Consider the following 18,596-nt stretch of genomic DNA (forward strand, 5'->3'; position numbering starts at 1 on the left):
ACATTGCTGGCGAAAGCAAATCTTGCCAGTCAATAACAAACATTTTCTTCTTTCCCCTGTAAAATAATTACTAGAAAAAAGACCTTTGCTAGAAGGCAGGCTAAGCCCCGTTCGGCTTTAAAAACACTGCTTGCCCTGGTCAATCAGAGTTTAGAAACGCATCGGTCGGTTTCAGCCTTTCCGAGAAATGATGTGCATAACGTGCCCTCGTCCTCTCTTGCGAGCTGTGCCTCGACTCTCGCTTCCCCTACTCCACACTCCTAGCCTGTGTGTCAGGACGGCTCTGCAGTCCTGTAACAGGCAACATCTGCCTCCGCTACGAGCCGCAAGGTTATCTTTCCAAGGCTAATTCCAGAATAGTTCTTTACACTTAAATGCTCGCCCTTACTTACTTTCAGCAAATCACTGCAAGCCTGTGCAGGAATCAATAACATCGAACGATCGCATTTGACCCCCTTTAAGAAATAGCAATAACAGTAGCAACCGTCGCTTGCACGGGTTTCCATGTGCAATGTGTACAATCCGTATGGACATATGTATTATATTATCTCTGCACACAGAGTGTAGTATTGAGAGCTGAAGTGCGTATGTATTTAATCGTACGCACATAGTGTTCTGTGATAGAAAACGCCGAAGCATTTCTGTATGGTTTCCATATACGCATCAATACGGTCTAGGAACTTATACCCTGTTCTGTTAATCTTCTCCTATACTCTATCTTGAAACCGTTTTAGTTCAAGGGTTAGCAATTGACTGAGGGGTGGTGTAGTATTCAGAGAGAGAGGGTCCTCAACAGGACTCTTTGAGAGGTGCTATAACTTAACATTACTACCAGATATACCGCTAGATCAATTTCCCACCAGTCTCCAAAAACCCGGGCTCTGCTCTCCGATCTTCTGCACCCTGGTTTGCAAGACTCTGTGCAAAGTTGCTATGATTGTAGTAAAGACCGCCTGAGTCAGCCATCTTCCCTCAGGAGCCCACCCAGCGTTCGTATCCACAATTCCCTGAAACGGGGTTTAGGGACTGCACAGCTGTGTCGAAATTCAGAAGGGTTTGCTGAATATCCTCTAAAGTAAAAGACAACCCCACTGAACACTGCTCTCTGAAAACAGCCTCCATATCATAGTCCCACATGCTAGCCGGCCTTATGCGAGCTTTTCATTGCGGCTTCTTTTCACCATCACTAAAAGGTTGCTGCCCTAATACTTTATATGCCCTCGTCTTTATAGGACTACGCTAATTAACGGGCCCTGGTGGAGTTTGGCCATTCCTATGTTCATTACCGTTTCCATTTAGTTGAAGGTGGTTTCCAGTCCTCTCTTTTTTTAACCAGTTCAGTTCACATTATTTTCAGTCTATTTGTTCCTGTAAGTCGGGTTCAGCCCCCCACTCCTCTCTATTTCTTCACCTGGCAACTGTAGAACAGTCGGGTCTGCTGAGGGGTCAAGTTTCTGGGCTGATGACAAATTCGGCATGTGCAGGGACATTCCTGTAACGAGGCAGCGGATAAAGGGCTTAGTGTGACCAACGTACAGAAAGGAACCTACCCAAACGGTGCCAATGTCACTTCACACGAGTCAGGGATAAACCTGTTGAAGGGATAACTGCCTTCGACCGATTCGTGTTCCTAAAGGTGGTCAGGCAAGTTGGGGGGACGGGTTATTCCTCCTCTCCCTTCTTCTCCTGCTCCTTGTAAGACAATTTTGGGAACGCACCAGTTAGAGGAGTAGATTTTTTATTTCTAGTTTTTGCACACCCGCTTTCTTGTTGTTCCAAGGTCTCTGCCGGATCGAGTTTTAGTCTTGAATCTTCTAGGAGCCGCTCACCGGTCAGTTATTTCGCAGGATATTCCCCTGGTCTGAGGCCAGAGTGAGCTGCTGATATTTTCAGCTTCCCTGGCGTATACAAGTGTATCAGGAATGGGTGGGAGAGAAGTAAAAAAAATAGGGTGGAACTTGGTTTTCCTCACTTACGCTCTAGATCGGTCAAGGTCTCCTCTTTCCTCTAGACCCACACAGCCTTTTCTTGTCGCTGTCTGACTCCTCCCTCCCTCCACACACACTGACGGCTCAGGCTGCCTACATATTTTCTCCATACTTATTGCTTTCTAAATTATAATCCCTCTTCGTTTTCAAGGCTCAGAGAGGTAGCCTGTTTCCCACCCATCCAGTCGAATGCCTTTGTGACTTAGTGGATTTTTGCAATGACCCACACCCGAAGATTTGTCCTCCTCCTTCGCCCCCTTTTCTCTGCCCCCTAGCAGAGGTTTGACACTTGGTAACCCGGTCCATGCCCCAGTGTCTGTGCTCTCTGGCTGAAGGCGAGAATCTCTATTGGAAATCAATGTGAGTCACGGTTTCAGTAATGATGGCAGAGCTGTAAAAACTAGCCATGGAGAAAACAGCAGATAAACTGGGGCAAAGGCCACCAATACAGGGAGCGTGGCATGCTACCACCCGTCGCTTAAATCGCTTCCCTTTCAGTGCTCGCTTTTAAAATACCTAGAAGGTTTTTGGGGGGAGAGGAGGAAAAAAATAAAGGGTGTGGAGCCTTTTGTGTCACCGGCTTTTTAAAAGCATCTTGCCTTTTCTAATGACATCTGGGGAAGTGGGAAACAGAATCGTGATTTTCTGTTCTCCTGCCTTGAAGAACTTGTGTCGTTCGCTTAAGTCATTTCCAAAAGCCAGAGCGAAGTGCCATACCAAGCACTCTCCTTATGGTAGGGGTACAAACAGTGTGTTAAACTGTCCTGAATTTGAAATGGCTGCATGGGTTTTCAGCCCCAAACGCCACCATTTGTAACATCTTCATGCAAACTTTCTGTGCACGCCGGAGTTCATTTCAAATGTGTTCCAGCCCATTGTTTTATACAGCATTGTTACCGATCCAACCACTTCCACCAAACAACAGATGCAGCCTCTAATGCAAATATTGCCATTTCCCTGCTGAATTAGCCTTGTCACTTAGCCCAGAAGCTGGCAGCGTCAAGCCAGCTTGCATTTTAATTTGGCCCTGAAGTTACTTATTTCATTATTGATCAAACATAATGCTGAATCAATGTTCATCTTGTTACCTGGGCCATTTCCATGTAATACAGTGATAGCACTGCCTGGAGTTACTCATTCCCATCCCAAAGTGACTTTACCATAAAATCAATGCTTGTTTGTTACTGATATAAGGCAGCATCTATGGAGTGAGGAGCAAATCAAGCAGTTCTGCAGTAGCGATCGCAGTATAAAAGTTGAGATAGAACATGTACCGGCACAATGGCTTTGATATTTAAATCAAAATAAGATTCTGATTAAAAATATCCTACTCCCTCTCAGGGAATGGATTGGAAAATCGCAGGTTGAGAGATTATGGGCTTTCTGATATCTTGGGCGTTGCCATCTGTAAAGGTTACCTTTCCAGCTAAAGGATAATTTGTTTCCGAACACAAGTAGCATTCCCATTCCAGGTGGCTGTGGCTTGTAAGATCTTCGGGCCTGTTTGAATAAGTATAATTAATACAAACATATTATTATAATACGATTGAGTCTCCTGGGTGATGAATGTAGAATGACGAAATTTACAAGATGTCAAAGGTCAGGGGCTACTCTGTGCTATCTTGAATCACAGGCAAGGGAGGATTACCTTTCATTTTATACAAATTCACCCTGTTTATCTGATAAGGTCAAAATGCCGGTCTGCGGGCAAAGTCACCAAGCAAATATGTTGGCTGGGGTCAGAAACATTTGATCCTGGTAGAGGTGATCGCTGTGTGGCAGGAGACGGGATGTTGGTACATTTGCAGAGGACCCATTATCAGCCCCCTTTGGGGCAGTGCAGTTTTAAAAAGAAGCTGGCGGGGGGGGGGGGGAGCCCGGTTGGTGAATGCAGGCTCTCCCCAGCCTGGCAGGGTTTTACAGGCGATGCTACAGACCTATCGCGGGATCTCTAGTCTTGGGAAGCAGGACATAAGCCAGCCCGACTTTGGTGGTTTCGAATCATGCCATAAGCTTGCCAGAGTCTGGTGGTTTCGAATCATGCCATAACTTCAGCTAATCTAATGGAGAGAGACGGGGAGGAAGGGGGATGGCCGTAGCTCGGTGGTTGGGGCCTGGCAGCCCATGAGCTGGCCCTAGCAGGCTCTGTTTACACTGATCAGTTAACGCTTCCCTGTGGCATTTGTCTAGAAGCAGCTCGCGGGGGGCGGAAAGAAAGGACCCCCCCATTTCAGGCTCAGAGCATCAGCGATTTCACCGAGGACAAACAAGGGTAAATAGCGTGCGGCAGGTGGGGGAATAATCAGGCCTAAAGCCCCTAATAAAACCCCAGGACCCCTGTTCAGCCCAAGATCAACAGAGGCGAATATTTACAAAGGAGCGGTGATGGGGGCACCCAAAGAACTAAAGCGACACTTGCAGCCCTGGCCTTCCCCATCAATTATTTCACTCAACTTCCCCGGCAGCCGCACAGTGTAGCCAGAGAGGCACTAGCCCAAACCTGTGTGTACGCGCCGAATAGTTTGTAATAGACTTGACTGGAATACAAACAAAATAAAGAGTGCGCAAAGTGGGTCCAGAGTGTGGCTTTCTGGATAGAGCTGGCTCTTAACTGGCCCTGCTGATTTCGGCTTTGAAAGGTCTAGAGGAAAACGGAGAGGGGAACTTTCCCATCAGCACTTATACTTTCTGTCTACTTCCCCCTCACCCAATAACCCCGCCCCCCAATTTATGAGCAAGGGAAACATCCTTCGCTGGATATCAAAATAAAATAGCTAAATTAACACAAAAGCCATTCATTTCCATGGACTATGGAAACTCTAACAGTGTACATTAAAGTCTATTGGCATAAAATTAGTGGATTGTACTAACAGATTATAAATCACCTAAATGGTCAAACCACAGATATGAATCACGAATTCCTATAAAGATTGTTTCCTAAGATTCGCAGTAATTATGCATTTTTGGACAAAAGCCTTCTCCTAATCTCTCAGTCCTGAACACTGCTTTTCTGAAGTCTTTCCAGTATTCGGTGGGGTTTCTAATAAACCATTTACCAAGGGAAAGGTTTTTTAACACCTCAAAAATCTATAAAGTTTAAACAGAGAGAGAACGGCAACAGAAAGTTAGGTAACGTAATACAGTGACCGACTGGCAACATTCCGAATACAAATCTGCAGAGAACCACAATGGGGGAAAGGTTCCTAGATATGAAAGAGAAACAATCATGCCGAGAAGCCAGCTTTTCCAAAGCGGTGGAGTCTTGTTTTCCACAACTGCCCGGGAAGTCTAAAGCATCTGCTAATGGCCTCTTACCTTTGCTTAACCCTCTACGGTAAATAGCACCGCTTGCTATGTTCAACAACAACAAAAACTATTCGGTGCAGAAAGGGGAACTATCCTGACGGGCGGTGCACAGGACTTCGGGAGTCTGAGAGGCACTAGCCTTCCAGCTCGCCTCCATGGAGGACTGGAGATAATACTTAGGTCTACAGGTAACTGAGTCTGTTCTTATTCAATTTCCTTAAATGGCCGAGAGAGCACTTAAAAGCCCAGAGAGCTTCTGGCCAGCATTTTCTTATTAACTAATTTCACTTCGATCCTATTGAAGTGTATGCTTTATAACCTTCAAATGAACCTTTCCCTCCCTCCTCCTTTTTTCCCCCCTCTAAAACAAAACCATTGCCTTTTAATGACAGAGTAAAGCTTTTAAAAATGTTGCTGCCTCTTTGGCTAATATTGTAAAACGTGTGGCGCACAAATCGGTTTGAAACACACACCCCTATCAAGTTTTTAAACTACAGGGAGTGTGGGGCACCGATATGAAAATAGAACGTGGTCTCTTGTTGATGACAATTACTAAATACCTTTGAAATAGTCCGGGCTAGAGACGGCCCAGCAGCTGCCATGGACAGAGGGCGCTAGAATGTTATTTGGCAGAGTTTCTTTATTTCGCTTTGGGAGGGGGGAATCTGTGTAACAATGGTTTTAAGATGGATACATATATTTGCAATTTGAAAAGGGTTCTGCTGTTTCCTGGTAACGCTCCCCACAAATGGTAATAATAAAAGATGAAGTATTTTTTTTCCTCGCCGTAGGTCATTAGATTTACAGACAAGGCACTAAATCATTTTAGCTCCCAAACCCCTTAAGGAAACACACAAGCATTCTGGCCCCCTCCCCTTTGTAAAGAAACCTTAGATAAGAGGAGACAAAACAAACGCAAAGGTTTTATGAATGTCTCCTCCTAATAGCTTACAAATAAAAAAAGTTGATGTCGGTTGTAAAACGCGAATTGTCAGTGGCCTCTTCCCAAAGCCTTCACATGAAGGGTCATTAATTGTGTTTTCTTTCCAAATCATATGTCACTGCAATTAACAGGTTTTGATCAAGAGACTCCTTTAAGATTGATTCCATATGTGATAACGAATGTGCAGCTTGTTATCTATCTGTCGCCTTGGAATTATGGAAAAGCTTCAAACGTGTAATTTGAAGAGTCTTTTACTCAGCTCTTTGATCTTTCCTTTTAGTTTTAACTCCTTTTTAACTGCCACCCTTTCCCTGATTTCACTTGTTTGTTTATACCCTGCCTTCCCCACCTCTAGGGCTTGTATATTGGCGGTTTGTTCAGTGTTTTCAGCCTTTTGTTTTCTTCCCCGTGTTGATTGTGAAAATTGCCAACGCTTTTGCAATCCACAGTTCCTAATCAAGCAGTTATCATAATCGTCCCGGAAATTGGACTTCACAAGGGCAGGTAAGAGCCTAATTAAACTCACAGCTTCAGTGACAGCTTTTCAACAACTTCCAAAAAGTAACACCCATTCTACCAGGCTGCGGTCCTGAATTCGAAGTCTCGGCGGGTTATCTGGGCCACGGTTCCCCTTTTTCCTAGCTAGTATCTCTAGAACTATGGATGTTTATGGAGCAAGCGAGGGAGACGTTCAAAGGAAAAGGGATAAAACATGGCATAGTGTCCACTTTATATAGTCTGTGACCTGATGTATCTGGGAGCAGCAGAATGTGAGTGGTACGAAATATAAGGGCTATCAAGCCCAGGTAGGGTGTGACAGGCGCTTTGATTCATTTATGTATATATTAAAGAACAGTCCAAATACTTCTAGGCAGGGATGTTTTATGCACAGGGCTTGGGTCCTGCCTCAGAGGACTGAGGCTCTTTTTGCATGGGGAGAAGCGAAAGCCGCAGCAGCTTCGGTACAAATGAACGCAAATCCAGTGCACCCTTCTCGGTCTCAGTCCGCTTCTTCCTTATTATAGGGTCCCTGCTTCTGCCTGAGAGCTTGGAGTCAAGGAGGCTCTATTGAAGTTTGAGGAGGTTTGGTTTTAGCTCATTGACTGTGTGAGTGAGCCGGGGAGGGGGAGGAGGGAAGGTGACCCAGGGAGGGAGGGTATGGATGTTTGGGGTAATAAATCAGCAGCAGCTCTCCCAGCTTTGACAGATCCCGGCCAGAAGACACGTGTCTGTCCGGAGTAGGAGCGCTGCACAGAGACAAGCCGACTGACCTGAGGGAGCAGCAGATACTTCCAGTCCTATTGGCTTTAGCCATCTTGCCCCTGCATAGGTTTCTTCTCCATCTGTGCAGACACATTCGTTGCAAGCCAGCTGCAGGGTTCACTTTATTTCTCCTGTCTGTTGCCAGATGTTTAGCAAAATGTGTCCCACTTCTCTGCTTTGCATCCGTCTGCCGTCTATTATTTCTTCCTCTCTTCCAGCTTTCCTTCAGCGTCACTTTTTTTCTCCTTCCCACTCTTTAGCACTCCCTGGTTTGAAGGCAAGGCTGCTGTTTGAATGGCTCCACGCTTAGCAAGTTCCCTGCCCCATCCGTAGCCCTCTCCCTAGGCGGTGCGGGGCTGTCACATGCTGGTGTTGCTATCCTCCCGGTGCCATGTGCGTTTCTGGCCGGGGAGACGCTTTGAACATTCCCCTGCCATAGTTCGGCGGGAGTCTTTTCTCTCCCCTGCTCCTGGTGGTGGTGGCTCGGGTTTCTTTTGAACCTCTCCGCTTAACAGCTATAGCTTTGCAGGTTTCTCCTCCAGTCCATTTGGTGCGGCTGCATTTCCTGTCCGTTTCTTCCCCATTAATAAACCATCATTCATCCTTATCCTGACCTGAATTCATTCGCCCCCATAAATTTCTCGCCTCCCATATTCCCTCTGTCAGGGCTTGCGTTTGCTCTCACGTATCTTCAATCTCACTTCTTTTCTCCGTGTTGTTTGATAGTAGGGCGCATTTCTACATTTTCATTTCACCTGGGTTGCGGCGGTTTCTTCAACCCCCCCCCATCCCTCCACACACGTTTTTGGTTTTATTCTGCACTTTAAAGAAGTGCCAGAGAAACCCATATTCCTTCTCTATACTATATTCAGCTTCTACTCATGTCAGTCATGAATTAGAATCAGTACAACAATCCATGTCGAACACATGTATTTTCCCGTTCGGGATGAACTTATATTGATTGTATTGTTGATTAAAAATCTATCTTGATGACACAAGACAGTAGGATGAGATAAAATAATCTTGCCAGGTTCATAAACTCAGTAAATGAGCAGTAGTGATGTCAATCGTGACGCCACAATAAAAATACGTGTCGGATGCGTTAGGTCTGGGCTGCGTGTATGCAAATCTATCATGTGTGAGTGTGGGTACAATATGTAATATGTATGTAGAATAGTAGGTAGAATTATGGGGACTACCTGCTGAGAATTGATCAAATGAAAAGTCATTTCTCTGATACTTTTACCTTTCCTCCCTTCCCACCTCCCCCCGTATAAAATACATTCCTAAAAGTTGTGTTCCGCTTTGAAGCTATTTCCAGACCTTCTCAGAATCGCAGCGATCAAACCTTGCAATTTGTACAGAGAATTACATGAAACAAGGACTCAGGCTTCACTCACTACTTTCCTTTTGAATTAAAAAGAAACAAACATACAACTGAATTTAATATCTCCATTACATTATATTATAAAAACCTATTACAAGGGCAAAGTTGAATAGGAGAAAATAAATTCCTCCAACCCGGAGTTGTTTTTGCGCTAGATTAGCAGATAGGGAATGCTATAAAGACGAATTTAATACGATTAGAGATGTTTCCTACAGATTTTCATATATTGATTCAGGGAATTTTAATTCTGGGTCTTGCTTTGCCATAATCCGTATTTATTACAAGATGATATAGTTTTATTATAGCAAGCTATGAAGGTCGATTCCTTTAACTGTATAATCTGACATGAATTTCATTTTTTAAAGAAATGTAGTTGTGAAAACCCATATTGTGAGCACAGTTATTATATTGTAGCTAAATCATATTTTAATGGTAATAAATCCACAGAGTATTCAAAAACATGGGAGAATATGATGAAATGACTCTCCAGCATAACAAATATAAACGCCTCAGAAGAACCTTCAGAGGTTTGTTTTTAATCCATTTAATTCCCAGAAAGCAACAGCGGTAAATTCAGAATTTTGCCCCAACAAAGTCTTAACTCTACAGGTTGCAAAAACTTTCTATGTTCCATTTACTCGAGCCCTCCAACACAACGGTAACAAATCAGGAGATGCCTTTTCTTTCAAGATACCCACTTAGTCTTAAATGCATTTGAACCCCTCTTAAAACGCTACAATTACAACTCACACGCTGGTTGCAGAAAAACAGTATCTCAAACTGTGTTGATCATAAAATAAGGTTATCCAGTAATTAAAACACATTTCGACTTGCTCCCAGTAACTCTTTAAAACATTATGCCACTACACCCATTACAATGGTTCTATGTCCCAGGTAAGGCTGCACGTGTAGTGCTTCAGAACAGAGGGACTAAGCAAAATGATCATAAATTTCCTAATTAGTGATTTCGCACCAAGACAAAAAGGTGTTAATTAGTTTAATTCCAGGGCCTGTCATTGTCCCTTTCTTCACACCACGTATTTACTAATGGCCCAGAGGGCTGCTCCCGTCTCTTCTTTGTTAGGATTTTAATTTGCCTTCTTTTCTGCCTTTGATGTAAAATTGTGACCCTACAACTCTTTGAAGTCTCTTATTAGGAAGAAAATTAACTTCGCTTTTTCACTGTATCTGCCCACTGTTAGGCTAGACAAAATGTAGAGAACTCCTTAAAGATTCAGAATTAGGACGTTTCAAACTGGCTCTGGAAATGCAAATTACCAAATCCAATAGACATTAAATCTATATTAGGAGATGTAACCCATGCTAGGGCCGGGGGGAAGGGGAGGAGTGGGGGAAGGGGATCTCTTAATAAAGAAACCAAAAATGAAGTTACACTAGATAAGGTTGTAAACGTAAAATTCTGCAAGGAAAGAGGCTTTATTTAAATACGTCGCGTAACTTTTTGTTCTCTTTCCGGCGTGCAATTTTCCAACAGTTGCCAGCCCCAGCTTCCTAGTTATTTTATTTCAGGGGAGAGGGGGAGCAAGGGGGTTATGGAAAAATAATTGTGTGTGTCTCTCTCTATACTGCATAACACATATATAAATTATAAAACCGTAGGGCAGGGTTTAAACCTTGGTAAAACACAGAACTGATTGGCGAGTGCTAAAACGAGATTGGAAAGCAACTCAAATAAAAGACCGCGACGTCAGTAAACAGATTTAGAGAAGGGGAGGAAAGGAAAAAAAAAAGCTAGTGACAAACCCAGGGAGAGAGCTCTGGGCAGGCGAGGGAGAGAGAGAGACTTAAAAGAAATAGGAGGGGCTTGCGCGAGACTAGAAATGTCAATCAGAGCCCAGAGTCCCAATAATCTCAGGCAATCTGTTAGGACCTGACCTGAGTCCACTCAGATCAATAGGAAAAGTGAGAGAAGAAAGAAGCGATCGGACCGTGTACAGCAGCGGCCGGAGAGCCAGAGGAGGAAGCTCACGGCCTCTCCAACACCCCTCTCTCCCCCTCCCCTCCCCACCCATGTCTGCAAGAGTTTGCAGGAGGCACTGAAAAGTGCAGACAGCCAGCAAGGGCGAGCGAGCCAGCTCCCTCCTCTTCTACCAGCCCTTCTACTTTCTCTCCTTTCTTTCCCTTTTTCTCTCCCCCCTCCTCCTTCTTCCCCCCCCCTTCCCTACCCCCTCTGCCCACCATGTCTTTCCCCCAGCTGGGCTACCAGTATATCAGGCCGATTTACCCCTCTGAGCGCCAGGGGAGCGGCGGCGCTCGAAGCGGGACAGAGCTCACCCCGTCCGGTACGCTCTCCAATGTTTTATCCTCCATGTACGGAGCGCCTTACGCCGCCGCCGCGGCAGCTCAAGGATATGGTGCTTTCCTGCCCTACACCGCCGAGCTCCCCATCTTCCCGCAGCTGGTAAGAGCCGCGCAGACCCCCCCTCCCCGGCCAACCTCCGTCCCCCCATGCCCCTGGGTCGCCCTCTGCCTTGAGGGGGCTTGTTGGTGTTTTCGGAACGATTCGGCTTTGGCCTTTGCGGAGGAGCGATTGGCACTAGGAGAAGTGGAGAACTGGAGCGAATCTCTCCAAGGAAATCCGACTTGCCTGCCTTGCTGTCGCCTAAGCAAGCCCCCGATTGTTTTATAACCAAGCGACCATCTTCACCTGGATCTAATTCTTTCAATGGGGGGCGGCGGGGGGGAGGAGAGTGGGGGAAAGGAAGGGTTTTTGGTGGTTGTTTTTAGTTTTTATTTTTACATTGCTTTCTGTTTGTGTGAAGCCGGGACAAGCAATACCGAGTTAAGGACACGTTTGCACGTTGGCAGGATTTTAATGATTAAGGAGAAGAACAATGATCTATTTTTTTTTTTGGTGGCCAGTTAAAAGTGAGGCAGGTACGGGGGGGCAGAGTCATGAACTGTAAACAAACCAAAGTGGGGGCTTGTTGTTTCTCGCTGCGCCAAGGCAGGTTTGATAGGGGTGACTATCTGCCGGCGGTGTGAACGGCTGGGAACAGAGACAGATCCACGCACCGAAAGAGGGGCCTGCTTGAATTTCTGCCGGGAGAGATTTTGATTGACAGTTTCTGCTTGTGCTCGTAGGGGTCTCCGAAATGCTTTAGAAGTGTTTTATAAACAGCACGTCACGCTACGGGGGCCGCAGCACTGGCCGCTGGCTGGCTGCGTTGTTGTTGTTACAGAGGGTGTGTGTGTGTCGCTGTGTGTATGCGCGCCTGCCCGCGCGCCCATTTTTATAAAAGCCGTTGCAAAGTTGAGCTGCAACGGTAGGTCGGGGTGTCCCGCTCGGCGGGGGGCTGCACCCCGCAAACGGGGCCGCCTAGGCAGCTCTGAGCGCTGCCTTTACAGCCAGGGAGAGACCAGCCCGCTTCCGGCCCCTTTCACTCCATCGGGTGCCCCCCAAGTCCCGGCGGGGGCTCCCCGCACGCCTGCCCAGTGGCCCGGGACACCTCGGGGAAGGGAAATCCAGCCAGAGCCCTATTCTCCCTCCCGCCCTGAAACCTTTCTCTCTCCTTCTCCCCGCCGGCTCTAGGGTGCCCAGTACGAGCTGAAGGACAGCCCCGGCGTGCAGCACCCGGCCTTCCCGCACCACCACCCCGCTTTCTACCCCTATGGGCAGTACCAGTTCGGGGACCCGTCCCGGCCCAAGAACGCCACCCGGGAGAGCACCAGCACCCTCAAGGCCTGGCTGAACGAGCACCGCAAGAACCCCTACCCCACCAAGGGCGAGAAGATCATGCTGGCCATCATCACCAAAATGACCCTCACCCAGGTCTCCACTTGGTTCGCCAACGCCCGCCGGCGGCTCAAGAAGGAGAATAAAATGACCTGGGCGCCCCGCAGCCGGACGGACGAGGAGGGGAACTCGTACGGGAGCGACCACGAGGGGGAAGAGGACAAGCGGGAGGACGAGGAGGAGATCGATCTGGAGAACATCGACACGGAGCACATGGAGAGCCAGAAGGACGAGCTGGAGGAGGACCCCGACCTGCTGCACTCCGACTCCAAGACGGACTCGGAAGGCTCCGAGGGCTTCGAGGACTTGCCCGGCTCCGAGGAGCGCTTCCTCAAGGCCATGGAGGGGGGGCGCCCCCACCCGCCCGCCGGGGGGCTGGAGCCCCTCAAGCTGCCCCCCCAGCAGCACCGCCTCTCCCCGCCCGCCCCGGCCTCGCCCCCGACGGAGGGCAGCTTAGCCAGCGCGGGGCAGAAGCCCAAGATCTGGTCCCTGGCGGAGACAGCCACCAGCCCGGACAACCCCCGCAAGTCCCCCGGGGGCGGCAGCGGCTGCTCCCCCCCAGCGGCGGCCCCCCAGAGCCTGCCGCTGGCTCCGCCCCCGCCCCACAGACTCGTCTCCTCCTGTCCGCTGGGCAAGTTTCCCAACTGGACCAGCCGGGCTTTCTCGGCCCACCACCACCACCCGCACCCGCTCACCTTACTGAGCACTCCCCACCTGCTGGGACTCGGGGCCACTCCCGGTGCAGCCTCCAGCGCTGCAGCCATCGCTGCCTTCCCCAGGCCCGCCGACCAGGCTCAGAGCACGGAGTCCGCTGGAACAGGTGATGGCTAAGGGGTCTCCTGGACCTGGGGGCTGGGGTGGGGGGCAGAGTGTGGGGAGAGGTGGAGGGACAGAGCTGGAGAGGCCCACCCCATCCTGCGGGCAGAGAAACTCCCCTCTTGCCACTGTCCCTTGCTGGCTGGATCCCTCCCCTCCTTCCCCAGACAATCAGTGCTTCCCTTTGGGGCTGAAGTGATTACAGATTTTGATCCCTTTGACTCATCTCGGAGCAGCTACGTAGAGGCCTGGGGGACCCATCAACCCAGAACAGTTTTTAAAAAATGGAACCCCAATGATTAAAATCCCAACTCTTCCAAATTACTAGCAGCCCAAGAAAGGGGCGGGTGGGGGACTGAACAGAAAAATGATAATTGGTTAATATAGAACCTCTTCTTTGTTTTTAATGGTAAAATTATTCTCGCTTGGCCAGCGGGGCCAGTTATATTTCAGGGCTAGTTCTCGATGTTGTTGCTTGTGTTTGTTTATATTTTGGAACCTGTCTCCTTTTACGTTAGTATTAATTGTGGTGCTGTGCAGAGACCTGCAAGGCTGAATTGTATAGTTTTGTCAGTTGCAATACAGTCACTTCCTGTGTTTCGCGTGGAAGAGAATGAATAAGCGGTGCTAGTTCCTTTTTAATGCAACACGGCGACGCTATTCAGTTCCTAAAAATAATAACTTGCCACCAATGGAGATTTTTGTTGTTGTTGCTGCTAAAATGGTCATCGCTGGAACTCTTTTGTGGGGAAGACTGGCCCTGAGACTTGCTTCAGTATTTTACAGTCACTTCTACAGTCGACCAATCCTTCCCCCGAAGCAACAATGTTCTCCCCTGCGGCTTCATTCGGGGACGGGGGAAAAAGAGTGAATTTAAAAAGGAACATTTTTTTTTCTGTTTTTAGATCGATCTAGTGCCTTGGAAGTAGAGAAAAAGTTAATAAAGACAGCTTTCCAGCCAGTTCAGAGGCGGTAAGAGATTACTTCCTCAGTCTCCTATGGAGATATATATATATATATACACACAGAGAGAAAGTTGTAAATAGATCATTTTCTCTGCTACTTTGGTTCTCTTTACAGTATCTAGTCATAAGCAGCTTTTTCTTCCCCGGAGCGGTGTTATGATCATTTTGAATATATAAGTATTGTTGACTTTGCAATTTAGTATTCTCGACTTTGCAAACGATTCCTTGCAACGTTGCATCAGGCACTTCTTGATTTGTGGGCTTACTATTTTTGTGTTTAAAATAAATAGGCAAGGCAGCAGGAATAGTTACCATAATCCTTATCCCTTAAATAGTGCAGGTAAAAATCAGGCCTGGATAAAAACAAAGTGGGAATTCAGTGAATTCAGGGGGAATTCAGAGAACAGTAGCAAAAGATACAGGAAGGGAGGTGGGATACAAGAAACTTCAGCCTGATCCTGCCTAGCCTCATTCAGGAATAAGACAGTGACACTTTGGCCGGGAAAAAACGGATTGGGCCCATCTTATATCACAGCTAATTAAAATGAGTATAAAGTTTATAGACATTTTTAATATTTATATTTAAATATTTTTTATTTAAAACCAACAAATTGCTATCTAAAGTTAAAAATCAACTGTGCCAACTAAGCCGGAATAGAAATCCTGTTAAATATTTCTTCTGTGTCATTTTTTTTTCCAGGCCCCAGAACCAACTTGAAGCAGCTATGGTTCTATCAGCGTTGTCATCATCATAGTTAATTTTTATTATTATTAATATTGTAATGATTGTGTAAGAAAAACAAAAACAACAACAAAAAGCTCTGTATAGTTACAACTTGTAAGCATGTCCGTATATTAAAATTTAAAAAAAAATTAGGAAAAAAAAAAGGAGAGAGAAAGAAAGAAAAGAAACCGCTTCTGTACTATCATCTGGATTAGCTGAGTTCGTGAGGTTTTTTTGGAAGTCCAGTGAGAATTAGGTGTCTCGATTTTTTTTTGTATATACAGTAAAAATGTACATATGTGTGAACCAAATTGTACAAGAAAGTATATATTTTGGCTAATAAATAAACTGTTGCCACTTTGACTACATTCTCTTCCGCCACCAATGGAGTTATTCCCCCCCACCCACCCGCCTCCTCTGTTTTTTAAGCCTGAAAAGGTGGCTTGGAGAATTTAAAATAGGCCAGTTTCTGCCGATTCTATATGCCCGGTCTGCTCAAAACGTCTCTGAAAGGCGGCAGGAGTTTGAGGGTAGAGGATCGAATCGTAAAATACAGGCTAAAGGGCGCGGAGGGGAAACGGTAGGGGAACGCGGCCGAGGAAAGGCAGGGTTGCGGAGAGGTTCTTTCTTTCTCGGGTCTCTGGTAGGGGAGACGCTGAAGTTCCATGTCTGAGGCTCGCACCACGTCCTTTCGGGGGTAGCGTTTTAACTGGGGGCGAGATTTAGGAGCCAAACCTGCGGGGAAACCCCCACAGAAACAGGATCCCTCTTCAGTTATTTGAGAAAAAAAGAAAAAAAGCCCTTTGTGCTTGCCCCCCGCTCATGCCTGGAAAAGCTCCGCGGGAAGGCCAGCCTTTTCGGGGTACAGACTGTGCAGAGGATGGGGGTGCAGGGATTGCCAAGGCGAAAGCTAAAGGAATCAGGAGCAGAGGCTGGACAGAGGGGGAGTGAGCTCTGGCGTGGAAGGTGTGCTGGGATCTGAGGTTCTGGGGAGGGCTGGATCGCTATTTTACACGATTCTATTATATTTATTATGCTGCCTTTTCTAGTTATAAAGGCCTTTGCCAGAACGCGATAGGGGGAAGGGGTGTCTTCGTGGTAATGAGCCCAGGGAATTTGGTGAAATCTGGAACTGGAGCGCCCTCTGCAGGAGGAAAACACCCTTTCTCTCCTGCAGGCACCCTTGAAAAAAAAATGACACCTATACAGTTACCTCGCCCTCTTCCCACCTGAACACCAACTGGCAACATTTTTCTCTTTTAAAAATAGTTTCTTTTCCTGTCTTCTTTTGTCTTGCTTTCACCGTTTTTCTTTGAACGGTCTGGCGGTTGTTTGTTTAAGAATCAGAGCTGCTTTGGTTTCCAAAACCGATGGCCATGTAAGTTACACCTATAGCCTGGGGAGGGGAGGGTGATTTAAAAATCCCCTGGGGAAAAGTAGAAGTGGGTGGGGAGACGTGAGTCTGGCGGCCTTTCACTTGGTGAGCAATGCCTATCTGGGAGCAGCTCAACTGTGACCTATGACCCCCCCAGGACCTTATTACTCAGTGTTAGCTATCGCTGCCCTCCTCCCCCACCCCCGTACAAGTGGCAATTGAATCATGGAGTAAGGGAAGGTTTGATTTAAAGAAAACTTTCGAGAGCCTCAGAGTCAAAGAAGTCAGACTAGAGAAGAGCCTTGCTTTCTGTCCCTGGGAGTAACTGCTTATGCAGGAAACAAGCTACACTGCAAGTTCAATGAATGGCAGCAAAACAACAACAGAATGGGGTGGGGGGAGTCTTTGTGGATTTGGTTTGACTTCCTTCTTTGTGCATTTCTTGTTGAGCTTCTGTTTTGAGTGAGCATGGCTTTTTAAGTGCTGCCTAGACAGTGAAGGAATTGGAGATGGGGCCTGGCTACTGTTTTACATGATATTATTTAAAATAAAGATGGTTTGTCTTCTGCCAGCAGTAAAATAATGACAATAATATCTGGTATCATTATAATTTGTTGTGAAGCTGCCCTGCTGCAGGAGTGGTAAAACTTACTGGATCGCCATGTGAATAAGTTATTGATGGGATACATTTATATCGTATGAGTAATATAGCTCTCTGTATATACTATGTAAAGCGTTTAGAGCCTGAGTCACTAGGGTGCCTAGATATCCCTATTTTATACAGACAGTCCCGATTTGTGGGTCTTTTTCTTATATAGGCTCCTATTACCCCCCCATCCCGATTTTTCACATTTGCTGTCTGATCACCCAACACAGCTCACTGAAGTCAAGGGGCATCTTTTTTTCATTGATTTCAGTGGGCTTTGGATCAGGTCTTGAATTCTCAAAGTAACAACAATATTTGGGTTCAAATACAGTGCAGAAGGGAGCTGCAGCCCTAGTCAGGAGAATTTAGAGCAAATAACTTTCTAATGAACTGTTACTTCGATTGGGGAGCATGTTCCAAACCCTGCACAGTGAAAGGGTAGGGTTCACCCACCTAAAACGGGGTTTGTTATGCCTAATCTAAAACACACCCTCAAAAGGCGGGGAGCTATTGAGATCCTCCCCAATTTGGTTTTAATTAAAATAGCTACAACTTTGCAAATTACATTTTAAGCTGAGGCTAGCTGCAGCGTCGACAACTTTTAGCTTCATTTCCTTGGCAAAGTGCTGAAAATTGGTCAGCTCTGTAAGAGGTCAAAACGCTTAGAGTCACTTCAATTCTACCTGCCAACTTGAGAGTGCTGGGAAAATTGTGTCTGCAACCTGAAAGGAGCCAGGGCTTCAGAGGGGGAGGACTTCCTCATGCATTTGTCTTTTCTCATTAAGAAAATTAAAGCAGACACATTCTAGAGGCTGACCCCTTTGCTTTAGACTTAGTGAAATCAGTACAATCAAATTAAAACCAGCCCAGGCCTTTTTTCCCTCCCTTTCCTTTCCCCTGTTAACTTCCAAAATTACATGTGAGCAGTTATTGAATGTTAAAAGCTAAAGTAAAGTCTGTAATGAGGTCGAGCAGGGCTATGTTGAAAATGACACGTCATACTGGAGCTAACAAACTATTGTGATTAACAACTTGGGCTGTATAAGCAGCAGGACAGTTCTTGCCAGCTTGTGTTCAGAGCCTCTTGCTTACGTTCCCTCTGTAATTTTTTTTACTCATCCTGGCAGTGGCAGAATTTTGGAGGTGGTGATTAAATGGCTGGGGCCTTTCTTATTTCGGGGCCAGGTCCTATGGAAAGAAGGGTGCTAGGTGCTAAGAGGCAAGAGTTAAAATGAAAATTAAAGTACAAACAGAAGCGCATAGCTGACATGCTTCAAGTTTAGACAGTGCAAGATATGCAAATGTGCAGGGGTGTGCATTATTGACATTTTGAGGTCATAGTGATAGGAATGTATTATTTATAGGATTTGGTTGCAGTAGGCTGCTAAACTACATTTTAAATTCTAGATATTTGTAAGCAGCACAT

The 18,596-nt window shown here is 46.4% G+C and overlaps 1 protein-coding gene across 2 annotated transcripts; it reads left to right on the forward strand.

Annotated features, from left to right (window-relative positions):
- The first annotated feature begins 10,671 nt into the window (after positions 1 to 10,671).
- Positions 10,672 to 15,512, forward strand: IRX3 (iroquois homeobox 3). Of its 2 annotated transcripts, XM_030582060.1 has the most exons (4): positions 10,673 to 11,309; positions 12,441 to 13,464; positions 14,366 to 14,432; positions 15,126 to 15,512. In XM_030582060.1, exons 1-4 carry the CDS (start codon positions 11,088 to 11,090, stop codon positions 15,178 to 15,180), a joined length of 1,368 nt encoding a protein of 455 aa, XP_030437920.1. In that variant the 5' UTR covers positions 10,673 to 11,087; the 3' UTR covers positions 15,181 to 15,512. The 2 variants fall into 2 exon arrangements, with proteins under 2 accessions (XP_030437921.1, XP_030437920.1); XM_030582061.1 differs by lacking the exon at positions 14,366 to 14,432 and having other exon boundaries at positions 10,672 to 11,309.
- Positions 15,513 to 18,596: the final 3,084 nt, after the last annotated feature.

The sequence above is a fragment of the Gopherus evgoodei genome, chromosome 12 (genome assembly GCF_007399415.2).
Source record: "Gopherus evgoodei ecotype Sinaloan lineage chromosome 12, rGopEvg1_v1.p, whole genome shotgun sequence".
Lineage (NCBI taxonomy): Eukaryota > Metazoa > Chordata > Testudines > Testudinidae > Gopherus > Gopherus evgoodei.